The 24159-nt window shown below is 39.7% G+C and overlaps 1 protein-coding gene across 1 annotated transcript in view; it reads left to right on the top strand.

Moving 5' to 3' along the window:
• Positions 1-23883, top strand: part of EEFSEC (eukaryotic elongation factor, selenocysteine-tRNA specific) — a 124485-nt gene extending 100602 nt beyond the window's left edge. Inside the window, exon 7 of the mRNA XM_030956557.1 lies at positions 20359-23883. Within this exon, the coding sequence (XP_030812417.1) occupies positions 20359-20543 (185 nt within the window). The 3' untranslated portion in view covers positions 20544-23883. The remainder of the gene's footprint in view (positions 1-20358) is intronic.
• Positions 23884-24159: the final 276 nt, after the last annotated feature.

Below are 24159 nucleotides of genomic sequence, written 5' to 3'. Positions count from 1 at the left end.
TGCCAGAATCCTGTTGGCATTGACTGTTGGTTAATTTATTTTTTAATTGCTTGTCATAGTGTCTCTTGATCCACTGCATTCATTCTCTATTGGGGATTAATCTTCAGAAGAAAACTGGATGTTATGTAATCCATAAGAGTTGTAAATGCATCTGGAAAGGTAACCAAAGGTGTACTTTCAGGAAATATCCTGTCTTAAATTGAGATGTTCTCTGGATGATCTAATAATTTTCCATAATTATATGGAATCTTACAGTTGAAAGGACACAAATAGATCAAGTGTTTAGCAAATACAACTTACTAGTTTTGGGGGTTTTTCGCTCTTTCTTTCTGGTACGTTTTGATTGTGTTATGAGAGGACAGTAGGTTTTTGGTTTGTTGTTTGGGTTTTTTTGCCAGCAGCATTGAAAGACCCACAGGCAAGCTGAGAGGTACTGATTCTTTGACTTTTGAACTCTGTGTCTATGTTTTCTTTTGTTGTGGTTTAAATTTCACATCACTCAGAAGTTAATGCTTCTTAAGGATGTAATTTACCTTCAACATGATTCTTCTTGCTGGTGTATGAATGGTTCAAGCACTGTGGTTCTGATGGGAAAGTATGAACTGCAGGCAAGAGTTCCTGCTGTGGAAACAGAAATAGTAAAAAAAGGAACAAATATGGCTTCAGGGTAAAAAATACACTTCTCAAGTTTTGTTGTAAAATAATTAGCCTTCTGTGGAGGCGCAGAGACCATAGAAAAAGCACAGGAGCTGCTCAGTTGCCTGTGATTTGACTTAAAGTTTATGACCTTGAGTAATGTGCCTGCTCAACCACACTTAACAAAAGCATATTTGATGAAATGTTAAAGTCATGAATTACACTCCATGGAAAGCCTTTTTTAAAATTTGTAAAATCAGAAATAAATCAACATCTTCAGACCTCAGCAGAGTTGTTTAAATATGGAATTAAAAGGAACAGGCTGTTTCATCAACAATGACACTTTGTAAACTTACACAGAATGTGTAGCTTTTCTTCAGGTTGAAAAAGGACTCTGTATTCCAAGGTATTGTATAAAGAACTGTAGCATTAGGAACCCTGTTTTCTAAGTGGGGAAGCTGAGACAGAAGTGAAATAATGTTGTGAACTGATGGAAGCCGAAGAAGCAAAACTGCCTAGGCCTGGGTTTCTCATTTTCCAATCTAAATGTCTGCCCATTAGGGCTGCAAAAATTTGAGAGCAAGTTGTGTGACAATTTGGAGACTTCTGTAAAGGCAGTATCTGTCCCTCTCTTCTTTATTGTGAGCAACAGTTACTGGTTCAATCATCCTCTCATTTCAACCATCAAATGTTAGTTTATACTAATAAAACAGATTTGACTTATGAGAGAATAAAGCAGCTCTGGCTGGTACCCCTTCCACAGAGCTGTCAGCCCAAAGCCTTGCATGGCATTGGGAGCCTGCTCTTCTCTCTTTTATTGCTTCATGAGTTTTATTTATCTGCTTTAATGTAATCTATTGGAATTGTTATTATTTATTTCATTTGTTTGAGGTTTTTTTTAAGTAGTTGGGTGCTACTGTGTTGAAACAAAAATAGGAAGTGTTTTCTTTGACTAGATGTTAGGGTTACAGTATAACAATGAAAATACAGTTTTTGTTTTCTTGGAGAACTTTTAGCTTTTTTTTTTCTCCACATATTAGGCTTCTCATTTGATGCTAAAACACTGTGTAAAACATCTTTGTTGAAAGCGGAAATTTCCCTGTAAAGTTAGATAGTTTGATTAGGTTTTTTTTTTTTTTAGGTCACAAGAAAGTTTGAAATGCACAATAGCTCTGAACATTAACTTTTCACTTTGTCCCTGGAACTTTTGAAGAGAAGCTTGCATTGTTTGGCATTGGTCAAGTAGTCTGGTCTTGATAGACTTGCAGTCTGTAGTGTCTTTGTATTAAGTGTTCCCCCTGGGGCTCCATCTTGTGTTTTAGTTCCCAGTTTGTGCTGATGTATGGGCTCTTCTGTTTAATAACTTTTATTTTCTGTGCCATTATGCCTACATACTTCACTTGATTTGTGTTGCATACAGAGTGTTTTCCCCTTGTTGTGTTTGGAACTGGTTTGTAATAGGGTTATTGTTATGTAATTCTGACTGAAAGTTAAAACTTCATCAACAAACACAAAGTGCTTGTTCTGTTTGAAAATTTGTATCTTACACTCATCATAAACTATTTATCCATTATGTGCTGGTTTTTATAGTTTAAATAAAAGAAACCACTATTTCATCCATGCTGCAACTTAGGAAGTATTAAAGATTCACTGGTATGTAGAGCACTTACTGCTGTGAACACAAGTGAAGAGCTTCTGTAAACAATTGATTCAAGATTTCAAAATAACACAAGTGCTGAGAAAACTGCTGCACTCAACTCTACTGTCACATTTCCATGGATTAATGAGTTACTGTTTGTTATCTCAGTGATAGTGACTGTCTGAGTGCTCAAACCCCATCACAAATGTGCTATAAATTCATAACCTCAGATCTCTCTTTAAATCCCAGTGAGGATGTTTTGTGGGGAATACAATGTGCTGAGGAGCATTTTGCAGTTACTGAAGCTCAGCTGATAGGCACTGACTTGCTTCTGTGTCTGAGCTGTAAAACAACAAATGGTTGAAAAATATATCCTTTGTGCCAAGATCAGACATTTCTGCCTGCAATTGCAGAGTGCTTTAGAGCAATTCAAGAAGATATTCAGATGTTGGCTGGAGAATACATTCATTCTTCCAAGTTGTGACTATTCCACTAGTCTGCGACTCTACTTTTGTCACTGTTCCTCATGAACTTACTGTGCTCAGTGATCCCCAGCCTCCTCATGCTTTCCAGTCTTCCTGCCCTCAGCTTTATTTACAGTTTTACTCTGCAGTGTCCATGCTGGAAAGCACTGTAAATATGAAGAGAACTCCTGGTCTGTTGAATCCATTACTTGGGTGTACCTGTGGTGGGCATATTGGTGTATAGATCTAGTCAGGCTTGCAGAACTGGTCAGTGTCCTTTATCTGGAGCATGTTCAGTCTATTTATCTAAGTAGGTAATATTGCAATTATTTTTTTTCAGTAGTTGGTCCTTTTGAAATTACACTTAAAAATTCCAGAAGCTTTTTGGAATGCAGACTGGCTATGCTTGGCTTGGGAAGGCTGAATGCTGCGTCCAGTGCACATCACTCCAGTGTACATTGGACGATGTTTTGGTATTTAGGAAGATGCAGCATGTTCTGTGTGCAAACGCCGACACACAAACGCTCACACACCGTGTATTTTGTGGCTGCACATCTTCAGCTTGTGTGGTATGATGTGCACACTCGTGCACGCCCACACACTAAACCTTTGCAGGTCAAAAAGGGAGGATAAACTTTTGAACCCAGCTGCTTCCAAATTAACTACATGTGCAGGGACCACCAAAGCTGGGGTTACCGTATTCCAGAAGAGTGCTGGACACTGACACCCACATCTTGTACTGCAGGAGACTTCTTGTTCTTCCCTTGGAACCTGAAGGATGATGCCTTGGAAACACGCCGTCCTCTTTGCCCTTTCCTTGTCACCAGAAAGGACAGGCAGCAGTTTGGTGGCTTCTCCCTTCGTTATGGAAATGGGACTGATACAGTAATCAGGATGCTACATATGGAGCTTTTTAAATTACTGCTCTTCAGTCTTTTGTTAGCCTTCATTATTCCTGAAGATTTTTTCCAAGTCATAAAAATGACATTTTTAATATGCAGAATTAAAAAAAAAAGGCAATATGAAGAATACATTTTTGTCAATAAGCTTTTACCTTTTAAACCAGTTATCTTAGTTTCTGCTCTAGGTATTTTAATTGAAGATTAACTACTCTTAAAGAGTATACAAATTTAGGTAGTATATATTTGAAGTTGTAAAATAGGACTGAATAAAAGCTGGGAATAGAGTGGCCTGTCCATTATAATTTTAGATTGCAGAGCACAAACTAACCTTCATTTGAAGTCAGCACTGCTGACTGAGAGGCTCTTCTAATGTTAAGGCTATTTTATTTAATTTTTTTGTTGTTGTTCTGATGAAGTTCACTAGAAGTATACTTTGGAGTTGCAAGTTGAGCAGGTCTTACCTGGAATGCTTGTTTTATTCCTGCTGCGTTTTCTAATATAAAGTTGTTGAGTCAAAGCTGATGCATGCAAGCATGAAACAAAATGCTAAACAATAATGGTTTTATGCTTCTTTTGGCTTCTGCTAAAATGACCTTGGTGAATTCCTTTTTACCTACTACAGGAAATAAGATCAGTTCATTTCTGTCTGCAGAGTGATAATTTCTCTTGCATCTTGAGCAGCCTTGGGTACCACACAAGTTGTCTAAACTATGGGCATGGAAGACATGGGGGCTGCTTTTGTTTCAGAGGGAGGCAGTTGAAGAGGCTGCTGCATTCTAAGCACCTGCCTTGTCTCTGGGGCAAAGTACCTGGTTACCTTCCAAAAAGAGGCTTATGTCTTCCTCAAGAATCCCATATTTTTTCCAAGGATTCAAGGATAGCTGTCCTCAGGAAAATATTGTTAAGATTTATTGTTTAAATCTATTTGGAAGGGAGTGCATCTGATAGGTTTTGTAAACACTCTGATTTTTCTTCCTCCTTAGAGTTTTTACTAGAGCTTGAATTTTAGCAACAGAAGTTTTAATGTAAACCTCCTGCAGACCCATAGCCTTGATGGACTGCATGTAAAACACACATTTTTATGAACATTTTGATGAATTCCCTCATCAGTGTGCAAGATGGGGGAATGCTGCTGCTCCCATTTTGATCCCTGAAAGCTGCAGTAGCCTAATAAAGCTGGAGCTTGTGCTGGCACGTTAACCTGCTTGGAGATGTGATTCCCGGCTGGACCATTCCCTTGGGCAGTCCCTGAGGCAGCCCTGCCCTGTGCCTCAGTCTGCAGGGCATGCAGAGCTTTAGAAGGAGAATAAGGCTCAATATTGTGGTGTGCTGCAGACTTCCCCCTCTGCTGCCTGCCTGTAAGGAAGGAACCTGGATAAGATAGGACCTTGGGCTTGACTTAACATGGTGTAATAGTCTCTCTGTTCCTAGCTTTGCAAGGCAAAGCTGTTTTTGGCCAGGGCTGTGCCCTTTATCCATGGCACTTCCCCAGTCCTTCCCTTTTCTTGGGTTTTTGTTGTTTGTTGGTTTTTTTTTTCTTGTTCTTGTTGTTTTCCCCCTCCTCATAAGGGGGAAGGGTTTGAACTACAGATTTGCCATAATTCTGCTGCAAAATCAATAACAGCTGTTGGAATTGTAAATGGCTTCTTGGTTGCCATCCTAGAACCTGCAGTTGATCATCTCTGCCCTGAGCAATAACTGGAGACATCAGAGCTCTAAATGGAGAACACAGATGGGTATGGGAAGGGATGGGGGTTTCCTTTTACTGGATGACTTTTCAGATGCTGTGAAGTGCAGAGTTGACTAGAGCAGTGTCATAATGGCAGCTACAAGGAAGATGTAGAGGAGCTACCAGAAAAATGTAATTTGAATGTGAATAATTCTTAAATTAGCCCCTTTCAAAAATCCAGTATTCTAGGAAAACTCAGTGGGCAAAAGATACTCCATGCTTTCTTTGAGTCTCTCTACAAATTATTTCCAGTGATAGGCTAAATATGTTCCTGTGTTGTCTTTGAGTAATTTAGATATAATAAACATTGATATGTTAATACATGGCAAACATTTAACAATTATTTGTCAAGAAAAAGAAGTCTTCAGATCTGACAGCCCCCACTCCCAAAATGGAGTGTATTAGAACCTGAACCTAATGAAATCCATAGTCATCACAAAGGTGCTGCCTTTGTGGTTTTGGTAATGGGGCTGATTTATTCTTGTTTGTGTGTTTTGGCTGATCATATTACATCTCCTGTAATTTTATTTTCCTCTCCTTCAATGCTGCCTTTTACTGCACTCCCTAGAAACACCGTGTTTATTTGTGGGGGTTGGATGTTTTTGGCAGTGAAGTCAGAGGAGTTGGTGTGTTGGAAATGTGCAGAGGCTCTCCAATCCAGGTTGTCACTCCACAGAGCTGGGTTGGCTGTTCTAACACCCTGCAATTTAAGTTGCAAACCTTTTCCCTTTCACAGCTGCATTTGGACCCAGACACTCAAACAGCTTTGCACTGGCAGTGGGAATGTGTCCATTAGGTTGCTGTAATTTGTTGTGTTCCAGCCAGCCACCTGTATCAGGACACTTGTTAATAATTTCTGCATCAGAGCCCTGTGAATTGCCTACATCTTTTTTCTAAACAGTGTGATCAGCACCTGGAAATGTCAGGAAGATGAGGAGAGTCTTTTGGGGTGATGGTTCAGGAAAACTAATCTCCTTCAGCCTAAATATGATCTGCTTCCCTGGACTTGGACAGAGGCTGTACCTGTTTTCTGATATTTTACTTGACTGGGTTTTAGAACAGTCTGTGCCCCAGGAAGAGTGCAGTGAGGAAGGAAACCCAGCCCTTGGGTGCTTGCCTAGAAAAATGGAAGTATTGCTGTGGCATGGATAGAGGTATTAAGTTATTAATATGTGCTAGGTCTGTGTCATTGTATCTCTGCAGCTTTGTGCTATCTCATTTTAAGTCTGACCTACTGTGCCTGGCTCTTTGTAAACATATCACTACTCAGGTTCAACTTGGTTGGCATTGCAGTTTATTTGGAGCCTGAGTACTATAAAGTAATTATTAGAAAGCATTAACTTTTATATTCAAAGTTTTATTTTTGGTCTTTGTATTTACTGAGAAAAAGCATGAAAATATTGCACTAAGTCTTGATATTTAGGAGGGAAATATAAATAAATTGGTGCTTTTAGAATAATGTTTATATCAATTTTAAGCATTTTTATTTGTACAATGGACTGATGACATTGCACTTTGAAATTTATGCTATTGAAGCAGCTTACAGAGTCCCATTCTGCAACCTTCCCCCCTGCTTTCTGATAATCATTGGCTAATTTATTTCTGTAAGAACATTTAAAATACTGTAGTTAAATAACAAACGAGAATCAAGTTAAGGCTCAGTAGTGTTCAACCAGCATGTGAAAAGCATAGTGTCTTAATTAAAAGAAATGCAGAAAACTTAGTTATTGGAAAGCATCTTTTACTGCTAGAGGATTTGTGGGTGACTAAGAAATTTATAGACTTGAGTTTTTTATTTTTTAAATAAAAGCCAGATACATGTCTTCATCATTTGGCTTGTTGACTCAATTTACTTGGATGGAATTTTTCAACATTTAAAACAAATTAAAATTCATGAATAGTTTGTGCTTAAAGGCACAAGCTTTTTCAGACACAGCAGTTAAGACTTAACTGGTTGCATACATAAAATACTGGTTTGGATATGTAAAGTTGGAACTTGCTCCCTTCAAAAATGCAGATGAAAGTTGAAATAGTTGGGATAAAGCCTTGATTACCTGTTATACAATAATTACTGTGCTTGAATAACTGTTTATATTAGCATTGTATTGCCTTTCTCTCTTGTTTCCTGCGAAAGCAGTGACTGCTTTGCAGGACAGCTGTGAAGAAAACATTCCACCACAGCAGAAGGCAGCAATTTGGTTTGTAAAGCTGGTTTGTGCTGCCTCAGTCACAGTCTGCAATTTCTTGGTACTCAGGTTGTTTTCAGTTTTGATCTGTTGATCCATACTCACTCTTGAATTGGTTTTGCTGCTCTGTGCTGGTGTGGTGTGACTCGTTCAGGAGGGGAAGGTGGTGTTCCAACCAGGGTGCCATTGGTGTTAGATTAGGATCAGCATTGTTTTATTCTGTGGTAAAAGCAGCATGTGATTTTTAAAATTGTTTTAATTATTGTGGCCAGTTGATTGCTGGTACGGCTAAGTGAGCTTTTCCACAAACGTTCTGTAGATGTGGCAGGCTTTATTGGCAGGTTTTAAACTCTGCTTTCCTGGAATTTGCTTAAAAACATGACTCTGAGAATGTAGGTGAGCAGTCAGTGGATGTCGACAAAACATGACAATTGTTCAGATCAAAATGTCTGTTCTCTTTGAAATCTATTATTTCAAGAATATTTTGAGGATTTTATGTATTCACTTAGAAAGCTAATTTCTCTGCTGCTGTAGTACCCAGACACCCAGTCACTGTAGCACAGCTCTGGGCGCTGTGTTGGTGTCAGAGAAGTACCAGCCATGGCTTGTTTTTCTCCTCTGGACTTCTATTGCAGAGAACAAGGGGGAGCAGAGTGAGGGGTTTGTGTCTATACATGTGCAGATGCATATGTACTGCTGAAAACTTAAAGCAGTTAAATTAGAATGTACCACTTTTAAGTAAAAAGAAAGGTAAAATAGATAAATTGGGAAGCAAAGACAAAGTACCCTTTTGGGGTTTTTTTGTTGTTGTTTTTTTTGTTCAGTTGGTTTTCTGGTAGAAAGCCATAGAGGAGAAATTTATAGTTTATTAAAAGACTGAAAACTTCATAGTAATCCAAAACTCTCATGCTGTTTATTCTCCTCCACCTCCTACAACATGTTATTTCCCTTGTAATAATTAGTTTGAACTTTCCTCTATTTCTCTGGATCAAGTAATTTTCATACAACTTTGGGATTTTTTTATATGCTTTAAATCTTTCTTCTAAATAATGTTTTTTATAACCAAAAAAAAGCCATGAATACATTATAATTTCAATTTTCATGGTGTGTGGAAGATTTCTGCACTAGGTCTTTATTGTTTTTGAAGAATTCATCACCCTAGTTAAGAAGCTTAATATAAATTAAAGAAGGTATTAAGGAACATTAAGACATCAAAATGTGGAGCGTTCTTTTCCTTTCGATTGCTCCAAATGCAAACAAGTTGAATAAAATGTAATCAAAGGGCCTGTTTGGAGAACATTGAGTGGCTTTACAGCTGTGCTGTAGAGAACCTCTGGTAAGAGCATAATTCAAATAAAAAGGCCTTTCTTTCCTCCTCCTAATTCTCTTTGTTGTGGTGACAACAGAGTACAAGCCCGATAAAAATTTAATCACCTTATCTTTTTAAAGCAAATTGCATATTTGTTTACACACAATATACATAACATGAAAAAGCAAAAGCTGCTATCCAATCCCCCTCCCCTTCTAATCGCCTTAAAGGCCCTTGCCTAGAAGTTTAAAAAAAAAAATTAAATGTTTTAGTCTTCATCCTGAAGTTCCATTGTTCAGGATTGCTTTAAAAAGGCAGCCTGGGGAAAGATGAATATCACCAAACTTAAACTCTGGACCAGGGCTGAGCAGCAGATGCCTGGGATGTGTCAGTGGAGTTGGTCCAGCTTAACTGGCTGCTGCGGTGCCTCCTCCACATGGAGAGTGGCAGGGGAGGTGGGAGGATTACAGAGGGGCCTGTGGATTGAGCACTTTGATTTGGAGCTGCTTTGTAATGAATTGCCTTTGATTCTGTGTCAGGTCTGCTAACCTGGACCTCTTCTGCATTCTGTGCATTTCTGAGGGGCTGCTGCAGGAGATGCTGGGCACTGCTGCAGGTTGTGTTGTTGTTGTTCCCTTTTCACTGGGATGAAGAAGTTTTAGTCTTTTGTGTTGAATGCAAAACATGTTTTTAGTTGTTTCTGCTCACCTTGGTGCACACAGCTTGAGCATTGTTGGTTTTGTGTATTTACTGTTTAATAGGTCCTGGAGTGCTGACAAAAACACAATCAAAAGTGCCTTCTGGCCCACTGCTGAGTGGCTCTGGGCTGAGAAACTCCCTCACTGGATAGAAATTTAGTGCCAAAGGGATATTCTATGGTTTTCACAATTATGAAACCTTCTGTGTTTAGTGGTTCCTTAGTGGTTTCTATTTTTACATACCTAACTGTACTCTCTGGAGACATGTTTGTGATACTGCTCCTCTTGTTCTGAGAATTTAATCAGCAAGGACTACCTCAACAATAAAACTTGTGAAAATCTGTCCTGTATAACAGTTGTCATACACTGTCCCAGATTCTACTCTGTGTTTATGTCTGCATGTTTCTTAGTACTCTGCCAGAAGAGAGAGAGCTTAGGAGATCCAGAGACAGTAATTGTGATTTCAAGACTCTGTTCTGAGTGTTTTGAATGGTCTTGGATATTTCACGCTGACCTGCCTGTAATTTTTCTACTGCTGAATTATAAGAGCCTGCCTATAATCCCAAACTTCCAACATTACATTTATATGCATAAATAATTTGATTGCTTATTAGTTCCATTATTTTTTCATAGTTGTTCCTGTTATGCACTGGGCATTTTCCATGCATTCAGTTTTTGCTTCAGGGAGCTTGAAGAATGTGTGGACTGAAATCCACAGCATCAGTGTGAGTGGTGCCCCACATCAGCATCAGTGTGAGTGGTGCCTCTCCTTGCAGGTATGCTACAGCACTTAGGCATGGTCTCAATGGCTCTGTGAACCTTGAGTGGCCATCAAATAAAAATAGAGTTGCAATAATTGTTGGTATGATACATCAGCTGGCATAATTGCAACCTTGTTACTCTACTGAAAGTCCATGCAGAAATTAATTTGAAAATTTCCTCTAGGCTAGTGGAAGAGTGTTGGATTTGAGGCCAGAAATACGATCATAGGGGTTGTCTTTTAGCTCTGACAGTTGATCCATTGTATTGTGCATACACTTAATTTGTGTACCTAGACCCAGAGCATGGTGCACTGGCGTCTCCCTGTAACCTGTATTAAGGTTAGTCCCTGCTGCACAGAAACACAAGGTTTTGTAGAGCATACAATTCATAGCTGTGTTCCAAGAGTGCAAGGTAGAAAGTTCTCTGCTGTTAGGGAAGTTGCTTCAGGCAGACTTGGCCAGCAAGTGGTTGTGGTGCACTGTGCAACAGCAGCTGTGTTGGCCTATAAAGTGAGGTCAGGTTTGGTACTCTCAACTGCTTTCTGCTGAAAGATGACCAACTGGCCAAGAAATGAAGACCTTAAACATGTCACTTCATCTCCATGCTATCATTTAGGGCTGAAGGGTTGGTGTATTTTGGCAAACCCACAGTGGGAACTGCAAATACCCTTCTAAAGTGTCTGTGGGCTTGTGTAGATTTACTTAAGTAATGAGATGGATGCAGAGCAGTGGTGTGATACATGATGGGGATTTGTCAAGTTCAGAAATCCCTCCTGCTGTGTGGCTTCAGATGACAGTGGTCCATTTGTACCTGTTTAATAGTTGAATTTTATTTTTGAAAAAGAAGGTTATAAATGTGGTTGTATTATGTATATTTGGGAAAACAGGTAATATATCCTGGTCATCTTGCTGGAAATTGAGCAATATAAAGCTGAATGAATGGCATCCTCAATGCACTGTGTTATGCTGGGTCTCTTCAGTGTGGATGACAGGTTTAGGATAAAGAGAGGAGAGGGAAGGGGCGGGCAAGGGAAGCACAGGGAAGTGCACCACTGATACCCACTCAGCAGCTACGGTGTGCTGCTGGAGTCTGTGCTCCATTTAGCGATATGAAAAATATCAGACTGAAAATCAAGACGCTGACTTCATGTAGAAGGTATGGCAGACTAATTAAAGAAAAAAATGTGTACCAATTGAGCCTATAAAACTCTTCCTGACCTTGAGAAAACTCCCAGAGAGCTGTGGGAAACTCCAATCTGTCCCCTCTGAACTTTTTTGTGTTGTTGTTTAAATATAGTAACTGCTTTTTTAATTAAAAAGAAAAATTAGATGGCATTTCAAATTGTGTCCATGGTGCCTTGGGGACCTATTACAGTACAAATTACCCTCTACTATTTACTGAGGTCTTGTTTACTATTGTGTGAAAGGAGGGTTACCAGTGTAAGGATGTAGGACAAGAAGGGCCCTTCTTTGAAAGTCTGGCTCTGCACATGAAAGTGACGCCAGCAATTGGAAGCAATTTGTGGAATTGTTTGATTATATTAATTATGGCACCAGCAAACAGTGCTTGGGAAACAGTTTTGTTTTCTTGCATTCTTTCTTGATTGCTTGCAGCAAAAGCCAAGATACAAAATGTGCCTTTAAGGACTGCCAGAGAGCGCAGTTCAAGCCATTGTGTGGAATTGGCACTGAGCTTGAAAGGGTTGTGTCCAGCTTGATGGGAGAGTTTTCCAAATACAGCTTCGGCCTGAACTTCACCCAGGTCAGCTGCTTAAATTAAAACAGCTTCTGTCTTCCTCATCAGGGAAGATTGGCTCTTTCCCTGCGAAGTAGGAGCCCATAATGAAATCCATGTTATTTCCAGTAGTACCACTTCTTATAATAATATCTTTCAGTCCAAAAGCCTGTATAAACTTAAATTGATACACAAGACTCAATCCTGCTCACCACTGAGCTGCAGCCTTCTCTGATGTGGTACGGGGCAGCTGTTCCCCAATTTATGGGAAGATGTTTTATTTGTGAAGGATTTCCAAGCAGTCTGCCATGCTGAGACTGCAGGAATAGTGCTGCTGATGCAGGCTGGCTGTCACAACAGTGTTTGCTTGGGACATGGGGCAATCTACTTCTGCTCAAAGTGGCTGTAAGATTTTTTTCCCCTTGTCTCTGTCATCAAACAAAGAATTATGGATGTTTTGCATAGATCCCAAATAGCATGCTGAGGATTCAGCACATTTGAAAGGAGTCTCCTTTCTTGTCTTCTTGGAGGCTCATTGCTCCCTGGCCAACTTCTTGCTGTAGCCCTATTAATATTCACAAGCCAGGCAAGGTGATAATAACTGATCTTGAACTGGCCAGAAAAGAAATATTACTCTTCTCTGGAGTTTGAAACTCTAGCAGAATATTTGAGAGAGCTGACAAGAGATGTGGAAAAGGTGGTGTGAATTCAAAATAGAATTACTGGAGAATTATGAAGGGATTTACATAAGTAAAATTCATTGCCTGATCTGTGGAAGTAATTGAGGCTGAAATCCTGAGCTCTGAGGGTAGCAAGGAAAGGAGTATGTATCCCTTGTTTCTTGAGTGAATCGCTGGTCATCTATTACACTGAAATTGTCTTGGTAATCATATTATATTTGCTACTGTGGTGATGAACACCTAGGAATAGAGTTGATTGGCTTCTGTAAGAGAACTTAAATCTTCTGCCTAGAAAAGGTTTATAGGTGTTGACCCTGATGTCAAGTAGAGAATTCCTGCCTCATCCTGGGCTCGTTAGCTCAGGACACAGTTCCACCCCTGCTCTTTCTCAAGCACAATACACTCATGAGAGGCAGATGGAATGCCAAGCTAGATGTCTCTAGATGACCCATCATCCAGGCCACTGGATGTAGTGTGGTGCATTTGAGGTCCCTATTATAGTGTTTATGGGTACAGTAACATAGTACTTTTGTCCTTGGAAGGCTCACACAGATCGTGTTTTTCCTGATCAGTTTGGGGTTTTTTTGGTTTGGGATTTTGTTTTGTTGGTGTTTTGGGGTTGGTTTTTGTTTGGGATTTGTTTTGTTTTGTTGGTTTTTGGTTTGGGTTGTTTTGCTGGGATATTGAAGGTGCAAAATTGCATTAATAAAGTCAAAAGGTAGAATTTGGGGTATCTTTAGGAGAGGAGAAGAGAAGCAGAGTTGCTAACTGATATGAGGAGTTGAAGCAGCATGGTGTTATATTTTGTTGTTCTTGTCCTTTCTGCCTGACTGCAGAGATTACTGTAACGGGAGAGGCTGGGCAAACAGATCCCCTCATTTTGGAATGCTTCTGCCTTTTGTTTAAATCAAAACTCTGGTGTTACTTTAGAGATATTAAATGAGATTTAGAGATATTACATGATATTACATAAGGGTGCATAGAAACAGTTTTGTAGAACTGCTGATGTGTTTGGGGACTAGTTGGAAAACAAGTGTGTGCTTTCTAGTGTATTATAGGACTCTGAGAATCAGTTCTTATAACACTGGTATTTCTATTAATTTTGCTGGAAACCAAGGATAAATTTATTATTCTTATTTTAAAGTTAATCAGAATGTGAAACAAATGGGAGTACTACTCTATTTGAACTTCGTACGCTTCTTTGGACACAGGTAGATATATTCTTTTAAGAATGGATATTTCTAAGGATGGATAAATATATATAGCTGTTGCAAGAAAAGAAAACTGAATTAGTTTTAATTGTGTTGTGCTGAAATACAGGATTCTTGAGTCCTGCAGTACTGGCAGAAAGTTTCTATTTCCTTTCAGTGGTCCATCATTGCAATAGACTGAGGGGGAGGCTGGTCTTTGTACAATCTCTGGTGAAGCCCCTCTGCATCAGACTGTGGCATGGATGTCTCCATCTGGGCCTCTAATTATTTCTGATTTTCAGGTCAACCAGCTTTTGTACTCTCTGTTAGCAAGAGTTGATGCAGGCACACACTCTCTAACTGTGTAATTAGGGTTCAGGTTCTGAGAGTTCAATTTGAGGAAATCCTGAAATTGTGCAAACCAGCTGTTACGAATAATCCATTGTGAGTGAGGATTATCCCCAACACTTTGCCTCTTTCAAGTTTTGCTCTTTTTTTCCTTCCCTCGGGAGGAAAGAAAAATGTCTGCCTGTCATATTAAAAGGTTACGTTTGCCTCAGATAAAAATTATTTTCTGCGTCAAATATGCTGCATTAACTTGTTCTCTGATGTTCAGTCCATTTTTAACTTTTGAATGTTGACAGGAAACAAGAAATTGTGTGTAGCTGAGTCTTCTACCTGCAGCATTCAAAGAAAGGGAATAGGATATTTTGTTTACAGAAGGGAGAAGCAAATTCAGTTTCCCACTGAAACTCTGCTCACAAATTCCTGAATGGAACGGCAGGTTTGGCAATAGTATCAGCAAGTCAAGAATAGTCTAGCAATTTCTTAATATGTAATGAAGAAAGGAATATTTTCTATTCCCAGGGTAGCTGCTGGGGTAGCCTCAATGTGCTTTCTCCTAACAGCAAGGTGAGGATCCTGAGCCAGCACTTTTCCAGCAAACCATGGCAAGTACCAGTGCAGGGTAGGATGAACTTTTCATTTTAGCCTGAAAGCAAAGTTCTCATTAATTTGGAGCATTGAAAGCTTTTAACATGGGGTTTTTTTTCCCCATTACAATTCTTATGCTGTAAGAAAACTGTGTAATCATCCATGCAGATACTTCCATGTTCACCAGCTGGGTTTTCAATAGGCTTTTTTTACAAGTGTGCACAAGAGAAGGGAGTTGTTGAGGTTCAGCAAAATAAATTATTCTCCCTGGCTGTGCTGGAAAGCATACCCAGCACCTATATTATTACACCTGTTTTCAATGATGGGTTATCAGTTGCTTGAAAATTGCTCCTGTCTCTGGCTGGGCTACAAGGAGATACTGTATTATCTTGCTTCTCATCTAAAGTGTGTCTGGCATTCAATCTTTAAAATATTGCATTCAAACACAATGTTTCATTAGCTTTGAAGGAGACAGAACTATTCCTAAATATTGAAGAGAACTGTGAAAATAGGAAATGGAAATGCAGAGTTGGGAAATCTGAAAAATTAAGTTGGAAAAGGGGGAGAGAGAGATCAAACTCCTGAAGGGCTGAATAGCAAGTGCAGTTGTGAGTCAAGGAAGAAGGAGCTGGACTTTAGAAAGAAAGAACAGGGACCGTTCTTGGAGACCTTTTGAAGGAGCAGGGAAGCAGAAGGCTTATAAGGAAAAAAAGTCAACAAATCTGACAAGGGATGTTGATAAGGAATGACAATATTAAGTGAAGGAGAATGTGTAGTGGAGAAGTTAAAAGTGTAAAAGGCAAAGAATAGTCCAAGGTTACAGGTAATAGATGAAATAAATATTTACGTGGGGCAAAAGCACAGAGGCGCTCCTTCACCCTGCTGCTGGGTGAGCAAAAGGAATTAGAGGAGCAGATACTGTGTCAGCTTTCATCCTCCTTCCAGCTAAAGCAGGAGTAAAACCAAAGCAGAAGTAAGCCTGATTCCGGTGCTGTGTGGGTGTTGTGATTTGTGTCGGGGCTGGCATTCCAGGCTGCCTGGTGTGGAGCCTCTCCTGGGCACAGCAGGTTCAGGGGCAGAACTTGTGTCCATGGGAGTAACTTCCCGGCAGGCAGGGAGGGAGGGAGGGGAGCTGAATTCATTGTGCATAGATAAAACTGGATTTTAATCTATACACAAGAAGGTGTCCAGAGTTCTACAGTGTGGAATTAATGTATGAAGTGGTTAAAATCGGTGTGTTTCCATGCAAATTTCTTGTGTGAGCAATTGTAAAACTCGACGCTGCCATTAATTTAACTAAGATACTGCAAATCACTAAGCTGTTAGCTTTTTATTTGTGAAAATTGTATAAAATACTGTGTTTTTCCTTTATTTTGTGCATGTTAAATTGTTTTTAGACTTGGAAATTGTTTTTCCTGATTTGGTATTGCTTTTCATTTGAATTTGAAAATGCGTTTTTTTATTAATATCGCTTACAAATGGATCAGTTGGAACTAAATCCTTCAGGCTATTCTGAGACAAAGGATATTAGAGTCTGTATTTTTATCTGTTAATTATTAACAGTAGTTGAAAAGAATGAAGTAAATTACACTGTTTTGCAACTAGATTTTCGTATCTAACTTGAGTTAGTGGATGCTAAAAGTACATTTTGTGTAAGACCTTGTCTGGGCACTTCTTCTTACAGACATGGTTTTGATGGGAAGGAATGAATTTGCTAAGCTTTCACATATCTTATGTGCCTTTGAGGATGGCCCATTAATAACATTAATACATAGGTATTTTCCATTGTTGAATGCAAGGCATTTTTTAGAACTTTGAAGCTAAAGTCTTTTTTTTAACACGTGGACCTTTTCAATTTAATCCATTAGCAACTTGGCAAAATAAAGTAATTGTCCAACAGAGGAAGAAAAAAAATCTATTAACATTTGCTACAAATCCGAGTAGTACAGGCAGCACTTAATTAATGGAACAGATTTCTCACTATGTGTTCAAGCTAACATAGCTATTGTTCAGCAGAGATTAGACCCTTCATGTAAGTAAGTTAAACTAGACCTCCATCTAAAAATATCCGTCATTTCAGCTATTAAAGCTCTGATGTCTTCTTCGGTGACAGATATATTTCCCTTCATTTCCTTGGTTTTGTAAAATGTAAAGTATGCATTGTGTGTAATGTGAGAAATCCACGGAGGTAGATGAAACCCCGATTGTGCCTGTCTCTCTCTGCCTGCCCCTTTGTGCTGCTCCCTGTCTCAGAGCCTCCTCAGCCCTGAGACCTGCTGGCACCAGAGCAGAAAAACAGAAAATGCCATTTGTCAGGGTATGATGCCAGCCACCTAATCTGTTTGCAGAATGAGGGCCATGGGATCTGATTAGGTAATTTAGATACCATGTGAGTTTAATAATACCTGAGCTGTCTCTGGCTGTCAGCCTGTCACTTCACTGGTAGAAACTGCCACTTTCTGCCATTTTTTCTCTAAATTCTTACCTGGAATACCTTATTTAGTCCAAATAGGTGTTAAGTGCTGCAGGTGAGGTATACCTTTACTTCTATGTGGAAGTTAGTGATAGGGTGGAGGAGGTGAGATGGCTCAGTTTTAAATGCATTTTCCCCCGCAGAATTCCACATGCAGCATGACTTTTTTTTCTCCAAAACAGAATTTTTCAGACATGAGATGTTTGTTTGAACGCCACAGATGCTGTGCCAGGTTTCAGTTGTGTTGGGCCACCCAAGCTGATGTCACTGGTGGGTTTGAAGCTCAGTTTATCCACAGCGGTTATTTCACGCTCGTGGCTGAGACTTCCCTGCCTTGCTGCTGCAGCCCAGGGTCTCTGTGGGGTGAGAGGCCAACCACTGCCATGTCCCTGTGGGCAGAGGCAGCTTGGGTTCTTCAGATACCCATAAGGGGAAATTTTGGCTGCAATTTTAATGCCACGTCTCCTCCCTTCCTCTCTCCTTTCCGCCAATTACCATTTTTTGGAAATTAGCGTCTCGCAAAGCCTGCTAACATAAATAAAAGTGTTTTAGGATTTGTTTGCTTTAATTAAAATGTGTCTTTCTGAAAGGATTTAGTTAAACATCTTTCTTAAACAGTGCTGTGCCAGTAACAGCAACATTTGTAATAGTGATAAGACCCAGAAAGGGAAACCAACTAGAAAGCAAAATGAAATGTTTCTTTGTCCAAAAAATAAATGGTTGTCTCAGGAAAGCAGAGGAAACCCTGTGCAGGGACAGTTACATTTAGGTTGATCAAAACAGTAGAAAGCATAAAATATTAAATAAATTCTGCAGAGGTAGTGAGTGGAGCTGTGTGAGGTCACTCTCTCTGCTGTTTTTTATTTTGTTTTCCCCTTTTTTGACTGTTGCTATTTTTTTTCTAGCAGCACCCACAATGGTCTCAGAGCTTTCCAAATAGGAAATAAGTTACTTTTCATGTAGTGATAAATTATTTTTCTTAGTGAAGATGGAGTGATTGTAAGGGTAATGAAATTAATAGGATTTATATGAAAGCATCCAATTAAAAAATCGAAACAGCTGCATCAAACATGACTCTACAATGTAATAAAATCATATAATAAATATGTGGTCCCGCCACACCATATTACCTAGTTTGATTAATTGAACCTTACGTGTGCAAAGATAGTCATTATCAGACTTCTCAGCCATCAAGGAAGAACAGTCTCAATTATTTTCACAATGAAATAATCACTGCTTTTTTTGTGTCCTGCCATCTGGAAAGAGAAAACAGCAGCTGCCATGACTGAAATGCAGGATCTTGCAGAACTGTACAAAGTTGATTGTGCTTGATGCTGGACTCCTGCAGCCTTAGTGAGGGCTGTAATTTATTTAGTTATATACAAAACATGTTGATTTTCTCCTCTTTTGGACCCTTGCACTTTTTCCTCTTTCTTTTTCTTTTTTATTGGGGTTTCTTTGGGGGGGGTTGGTTGTTTGTTTGGGTTTGTTTCGGTTTTCTGTTTGGTTTGGTTTTTTGGTTGTTTTTTTTGTTTGGTTGTTTTTTTTGTGCATTGTTTTGTTGTTGCTGTTGTGTTTTTTTCTTTGTTTTTTGTTTTTATCCAAATAAAAGACCCCTCTCTGTAAAAATCTCCCCCCTGCAGGGCTTTAGGGATGGTTTACAGCCTCTGGTTGTGAAATGGCAATTGGGAGCTTTTCCTGGTTTTGCTTCAACACTTCCTCATTTCCTCCCTTCCCTTGGCCATGCACTGGGAATGCTGCTGGGACAATTTGCTCCCTGACACAGCAAGATGAGAAGCTGAGGTCTGGGGCTGTGTCCCCTTGCCATCAGCTGAGAGTAGCCCTGGATGTGTGTGAGCTGGAGCAGCTCACCTGTGCCTGCAGACCTCCTGTCTCCAGTAAATCATAAGCATCTCAATCTTTTTGTCAGGCCGTGATACGAGAATCCGCATCTGAATTTCAGTATGAGGAGAGAGAGGCTGATTAAGTGTTTGAGATAAGGTTATGTGACACCACAGGTTAAAAATACCTGAACTGATTTTGGCCCAATGCCTGAAAACCACATTGTAGCATATTCAGGTGGTACTGAAAAAGCTTTGAGGAGTTTGTTGCTTTCTGCTTTATGCAAGTGCTTCTTCAGGAGTGGTCTTTTAGGAGCTGCATCTCTCTTGTTTTACAGGGTTTCTTTGGACTTTGCTATCTTGCTTTTCTTATCTAAAATGCTACCAATGTGTTGAATTATAAGAAAAAAATAAAGGTGTAACAAACCCTGGCTGTTTAGGAGGAAAAGGACAAATATTTTTGTTTGGCACCAATGTCTGGAGAAACAGATCCCCAAAATACTATGCAGCTTAATTCTCATGCCCCTAAGCAACAAGCAGTGCAAGTTGAAATCCCTAACAAATACTCTGTCTTAACAAAATAAAAACAAAACAAAACCACAAGAAACAAAAACAAACACAAAACCTGTATCATTTACAATGTGCAAGTTATAAAAAAGCAGTGTGCTTCAGGTAAATCCAGAAAATAGATTTAAAGAAATTCAAGAATCTCCTGAGCTTTGTGACTCTCTATAATTTTAGTGTCTTACCAATTGTTTTTTATTAATGACTTATATTTTTGTAAATATTCTTAATGATGACAAGAAACTTTGGGTATGTGTCTAAATAATAGGAAAGGCCTGCCAAGTAAAAGACTTAGACCAGGCAAGCTGGTCTGGCTTGTTTAAATTCCTCCCTGTGTTTAATACTTTAAAAGCTGTAGATGGACACTGAAGGATTCAGGATTCTGCACTGGATTTGTGGTATCACTGTTATGAACTTTATGTTTAAAGTCTTCTCTTACTTTCTATATAAACTACCATACTGCAGGAGTCTTCTGCAGAAATTTGACTTCCCTAATGCATATGATTTACTTTATTTTCTTTGGTTGATTTCAGATGAAAACATGCCTGCTCATTTTTTCTAGTTCTCTGAAATGTGATGTTGAGTGTGTTATTCATGTGTGTTCTTGTTCTTTTACAGATGGGCTGAAGCCAGATACCAAGATGCTGCTAACTGCTGCCTCCAAGAAGAAATCCAAGGGAGGGAAGGGGGATATGACCAAAGAGGATGAAAGCAGCAAGAATGATTCAGCCCAACCTGTTACTATCTCTCTTATCTTTAAAAGATATGTTTTTGACACACAGAAGAAAATGATTCAGTCCTGAGGAAACAAGAGAGGCCTTTGATTACACCTTTAAAGTCCAGACCCTGAAATGCATTGAGGTGGAATGTGTTTCTTGTTCAAACACATTAAACCTGTTCCTTCCTCACAAACAGACCTGGAAGCTTGTGCTGACTGTGCCCCCTTCCAAAATCTGAGATCTCATATTGTTCTGTTCAGATTTGCTTATTTTGTCATCTCTGTGATGTGCTTCTTTGTGGCATCTCATCTGGCTCACCTGCCAGAGGAGCCCCCCTGGGTGCACATTCTAATTGCACTCTTTGCCTGGATAACTGTGTTGAAGTTGCTCTTGATTTAGAAGTTTGCCACCAAGTCAGGATGTGAATTTCATGTGACCCACAAAGTGAAGCTGATTGTTCTAGGCTTACTTCCTTGAGCAAAGTGGGAGACCAAAGGCATACTATTTAATAGGTGAAAGCTAAAATGGATGTTTCACATGCCTTCAGTTGCAAATGTGTAAGATGCTATCTGAGAGATGGTATGGATGTTTTTCATAAATACAGTTTATATCTAGAAATGTTTTTCATATTAAACATAATGATCTGTGTAGCTGAGAGTCTTAATTGTTCTGTTTGCTGTTCCAAAGGTTCAGAATTTATCTGCAGTGACATTTCATGTAACTTTTTTGATTTTTCTGCCTGTTCTGCAATGAATCCTATTCCAAAACTGTTTTCTTTTTCCTTTTTTATTTTTTTATAACCAAAATGCCTTTTGTGTGTGAAAGAAAAAGTTGCCTCTGGAAACAGTCAAGGGCTTTGTTTCATTAAAATAATGATAGAAGATTGCTGCATAAGCCTTGTAAAATGAGTGTCTCCAAGATGCTTTAGAAACCATTAGTTTTTAATAGGGATTTCATGGCTGCTTTAGCTCTTTCTCTCAATTTCATGTCCTAGGCTCATGAAAAGGAGAGCTCTGGTAATATCCCTTCCTTGTTGCATACAAAGTATAGGACACCTTAACATAAAAACTAACAGCAATTCCACAGGTATGAAAGCTGCAGTCTGGAACAGAAATTGGACTTGGGCTTGGCAACATGGCAAATGTTGGTTCCTGCCTTTTGAACAAAAAGAGTACCTGCTTGTTGATGCTGAATGGCAGCCTGTGACCCTTAGCTGAAGTCAGCTCTAGATGGTGACCATATGTACAATGTGAGTGCATGTTACACATGGAGGTAAATAAGTGCTGCATTCATTCTTATTAATCATATTATTGTATCCCTTGATGGGCATGAGCCCATCATGTTAACATGATCCTGATTTTTTTCCAGTCTTTTAATTTCTAGGTAGCCAAAGTGGCTCCAAATGGCAAAGTTATCAACTATTGAGAGGATATTTATAGCTGGACACCTGTGAGACAGAGCAAGCCTGGTGTCTAAACTAGGCTGATGGTCCCCCTTTAAATCAGAACAGAATTAGTGCTTTGTGTAATAATCCCAAACAGTTTCTGCTGAGTGAGTCCCAGCAAAGCTTTAGCACATCCCTTAAGATGATGGGGAATGCTTTCAGTGTGATCCCAGAGGAATTAGGCAGGCAACTTCAGCTATTGGCTTAACAGAACTTGTGCTGCCAGCCTTGCTGGAAAATGTTTCCTTCTGTAATGGAAAAAATGCATTTCACACCCCTGTCACCTCTCCTTCCCCATTTCTCTCTTCTTCCCTAACACCCCCAAAAGCAGTCTTTGGAAAGAATATTTATAATGTTATCTTTCTTTTAAGCCTTTATCAAATCCTGTTTTGTACTCGGCACTGTTACCTCTGCCTAAGATACTGCAGTGATGAACAGAGAAACAGATGACATTGAAGGAACAGTGTTACTATCATCCCAGGTTAGTCTAATTATGGGTATAAAAAAACTAATTAAATGCTCCTAGTTATTAAGGAACTTATACTTGTATCTGTATAGTTCTAGTGTCCTTTCCAAATTTTTAATGGGTTGCTAATTTGGAGTATTGGAAAGAAAAGGGAAGTGATCAGGAAAGGTGCTTCCAGAGTTGTCATCCTTGCACTTAAAGGATTTTGTCTTTTCTCATTTCTAAGACACTTTTGAGTAGTTCTGGAGAGGAGGTTGTCAGTGTAAATGGGGGTATGTATTTTCACAAAAGCCTATCTGATGAATGTTTTCCCCCCCCACACCGTGGATTGCCCTTAACAGGATCAGTGAGTCTGTTGTTATGGAACTTGATCCCTTTGAAAACTCATTAACCCTGAACACTTAGATTTGCAGTCCTCTGCTTGGCTGAAAAGACTCCTAGTGCAGGGAGTCCCATGGTTTATTTGCTTGGGTATTCCAAAGGACTGAGCAGCAATAATTCCAGAGTTGGAACTACATCCCTTTCTCATCCAGTCTCTTGTAAACATTTTTAAAATCTCCCCCCATCTTCCATTTCATTTCCAGACTAGCATACTAGCTTGGCATTTTTCTTCCATCTTCTCAGTCTAAGACCTGATCTCTGCCTCAGTGCTCCCATTTCCTTCTTTGCTCATTGCTTCTCCCTGCTCTGGCTTTGCTCTTCCCTGGAGATCCGTAGCGGGGCTCCCAGGATGGTTGCTGGGAGCCCAGTGAGATGGGGATGGCTCTTGGTCTGCAGCTCATCCCAGCTCCTGTGTGCACTGAGGAGCTGCCTCTGTTCAGGCTTTGACCCTGGGCAGTTCTGATGGACCCACAGGAGCAGGCAGTGCCTTCCCCTGCCCCCCTGCCCTGCCCCTGTGCCTTGGAATCCTCTGCAGAAAGCCCCTGTCACAGAGCCTCCTCCTCTCCTTTTGCTCCTGCTGCAGAGGTTTGTGTAGGACACACAGCTGGGGAGGGATCTGTTGAAGACTGGGGTTTGGTTTTGTGTTCCTCCCAATGGAGAATTCTAAAGGGAGAACCGAAGTGTGCCCAAGAACTTTGATTATAATGTGCTGTTACTGCAGATCTCTGGCTACTGTCCTGAGGCTGTTGGATACACATTCGAAAAAGGGTGAAATGGTGGAACAAAATGATTATGGGAAAATCAAAGCTTTAAAAGACATTTGTAGGATGAACAGATGTTCAAACATTCTTTTATTTGGTTTCCAGACAGACGTAGAGACTTTCCTTTCATCCTCATAATCAGTGCATTATGCTGTAATTTGTAAAAATGGCATTAAAAAAATATTAACAGGGTCATATTGTGATCTACTGACTCGGTGTCATTAAGCCGTGAAGTTAAGAACGGCAGCTGGGAGCAGGGGTTAAATGTTGCAGAATGTACTGTACTAGCATATATTGTCAGACTGTATTATAATGAATCCAAAATGGAATAAAGATGTAAGGAGTTTTTTTAATGCTCCTAAGGTTGTCAGTGTTGCAAAACTAGAAATTATTATGGCTGTGCAGATGTTTGGTGAGTAATACATCTTCGGGCTGTGGAGAGAGTAGCAGGGAGAAAAGCTTCGTTTTTACAAGCCTGTTTTCTACTTTTCCTTGGAATTTATTTTGGGACTGCAGTCTGGCTTGTGATCATGCCAGAGGTCTGGAGCCAGGAGGGTCAAAGCTGTGCTCATGGTAGCAAGGATTCAGTAGGTGGCATCCTTTGCTTGGAATCAAAGCTGAGTCTCCCCACCTAAAAAGGGGGTTTGC

Source organism: Camarhynchus parvulus, chromosome 12 (assembly GCF_901933205.1).
Source record: "Camarhynchus parvulus chromosome 12, STF_HiC, whole genome shotgun sequence".
In the NCBI taxonomy this organism is placed as follows: domain Eukaryota; kingdom Metazoa; phylum Chordata; class Aves; order Passeriformes; family Thraupidae; genus Camarhynchus; species Camarhynchus parvulus.
This window is presented reverse-complemented; position numbering and strand designations above follow the sequence as displayed.